This window comes from Mus pahari, chromosome 7 (assembly GCF_900095145.1).
Source record: "Mus pahari chromosome 7, PAHARI_EIJ_v1.1, whole genome shotgun sequence".
Lineage (NCBI taxonomy): Eukaryota > Metazoa > Chordata > Mammalia > Rodentia > Muridae > Mus > Mus pahari.
Genome location: NC_034596.1, coordinates 66,467,049 through 66,469,515, shown reverse-complemented (window position 1 = coordinate 66,469,515; position 2,467 = coordinate 66,467,049). Strand labels below are relative to the sequence as shown.

At 48.6% G+C, this 2,467-nt stretch overlaps 1 protein-coding gene across 1 annotated transcript in view; it reads right to left on the bottom strand.

Moving 5' to 3' along the window:
* The window catches only part of Psma3 (proteasome subunit alpha 3), a 21,990-nt gene extending 19,523 nt beyond the window's left edge, over positions 1-2,467 (bottom strand). The window contains exon 1 of the mRNA XM_021201781.2: positions 2,365-2,467. Within this exon, the coding sequence (XP_021057440.1) occupies positions 2,365-2,385 (21 nt within the window). The 5' untranslated portion in view covers positions 2,386-2,467. The remainder of the gene's footprint in view (positions 1-2,364) is intronic.

Sequence of the window (2,467 nt, the reverse complement as noted above, 5' to 3'; positions counted from 1 at the left end):
AAAAAAAAAAAAAAAAAAAATCACTCTGGGGCTGGAGAGATGGCTCAGTGGGTAAGAGCACTGACTGCTCTTCCAGAGGTCCTGAGTTCAATTCCCAGCAACCACATAGTGGCTCATAACCATCTGCAATGGGATCTGATGCCCACTTCTGGTGTGTCTGAAGACAGCTACAGTGTACTCACATATATGAAATAAATAAATACATCTTTAAAAAATATATATATCACTCTGGCTGGAAAGACACTCAGCAGTTAAGAACATTTGCTGCTCTTCCAAAGGACTTGGGTTCAATTCTCAGCACCCACATAGTGGCTCACAACCCCTTCAATAGCTTCAATTTCAAGGGATTCTGACACCCTCTTCTGGCTTTGGATAGACAACAGATACATATGTGGTGCAACATATATACACATAGAAATTTAAAAAAAATTCACTCTGGCTTTGGGCTAAAACAAATATAGAGACAAGTGTGGGTGTGGAGCTCAGATACTCCAAACAATGGTGCCTCTGATCACTCAAAACGAAAGGAAATAACCTTTTAGGAGCACCATTAAACATAAACCAGAACCATGGAGCTAGGAGTGGGGCTCTGGCAGCACAAGGTGTAGTTTAATCCCTAGGCATAAATGATGGTGTGCAAGAAAACACAGATTTGTGAATGGACAGCTCTTGGTGTAAAATAAAAAAGACAACTAATGAATGGACTTTATCATTTAAACATCCAGAATTGTACCATTCATTAAACTGAAGACAACCGGAGATTTTGTCCATACAGAATTCACAATTAAATAATAATCCTTTCTTGCTGCATATCTAAGCAATATGGATGGGTCCCAGCACTCATGAGGCTGCCACAGAAGGACGCAGAGTTCTCGGCTAGCAGAGACTTCACAGTATGGCTCTATCTCAACCCTGCCCCCTACACACACACACACACACACACACACACACACACACACAATTTTCTTTTATTGAATATAGGATTTGGGGCTCAGGGCTTGCCTACTAGCTCATGAGGCCTTCAGTTGGCCTTCCCAAATGCCCAGCAGTAGGGGTTAAAAAAAAAAAAAAATCAAATGGCCCGAAATGACTGACGAATACTGGTATTTACAATTCTTAGGAGACAGCCAGAAAACATGCCTACAACCGTGCAACTTCCTAAAACTCAGGGTTATTTTCATGTTAAAATATTCCACATGGTTTGACCACTGACAGAGGATAACATTACTACAACTGCAAAGACAATCTGCTGTGAGACATATTATTGAGCACTTATCCCCAAAGCATTACATAGTATTAATATCTCGTAACCACTTAAATTACTCTAAGCATAAGGAACACAGTATGTGGGTTTAATTCTGAGCAGCAAATCTTATTTTGTGTGTGTGTGTGTGTGTGTGTGTGCGCGCGCGCGCCTGTGTGGGTGTGTTTTGTTTTAAAGACAGGGTCTCTTTACATAGTCCTGGTTGTCCTGGAACTCATTAAGTAGACCAGGTTAGCCTCGAATTCAGAGACCCTCCTACCTCTAGCTCCCAAGTGCTGGGATTAAAGGGGCGCACCACACACCTGGCGAGCATCAAAATACTGGTGGAAACAAGGAACCCTAACCAAGAAACGCATTATTCATTACCTCTACTGCAACTAATCAAGACGTTAAAGTAGTTCTATATGGAGACAAAGGAAAGGAGGGGTAAATCGCTGCACACAGGGGTGTGTTTAGCCCCAACAAATTATAAAAGTCCAACTCGCAAATCCTCGATACTCCTTACAAAATCGGAGGCACCTAGGTCCACAGATAACCCTTTAAATGCTTACAGACTCGCTTAAAATAGCTTGCTCGCGAAAAGCAGAATGCCGAGGAAAGGCAAAGGGCTCATGAGATCCAGCCTTTCTTCTAGGTTGTGTCCCGACGTGTTTCCAGGGACCGTCCACTAACTAGGTTCCGTCGGGGAAGCCCGAGCAGGCCTGTGAGTCAGCAGCACCGCAGCGTCGCAGCACCTGCACGGGCGGGCGGCGGCCGCACGACGCGCTCGGCGATCCGGCCGAGGCACAGCGACCAGCAGGGGCTCGCAGGAGCCGCTCGAGGGTCGAGCCGGGCCGCTCGCACTGGGGCAGGCCCGCGAGCCTCCACTTTCAGTTTCCTTAAGCATGAGACTAAAGTGACTCAGCACCCCGGGCTGTCGCTGCACGGGGGCGGACGGGACCAGCCCGAACCCCGCCGCGGGAGCCGGGGGTCACCGAGACAGAGGCCGCTCGTCCCCAGGACTCGGGCAGCGCCGGGGGTCCAGCGGCCCTCCGAGCCGCAGTCGGGCTTGCTCACTGCCTTCAACGCCGAGCTGGAAGCGACGGCGCGGAGAGACTCACCCCAGTGCCGATGGAGCTCATGGTGCTGACCCGGCAGACCGCGGAACGCTTCCAGGCCTCAAGCGCCGCTCCTACCCCGCACACTGCGCAGGCTAGTAACAGG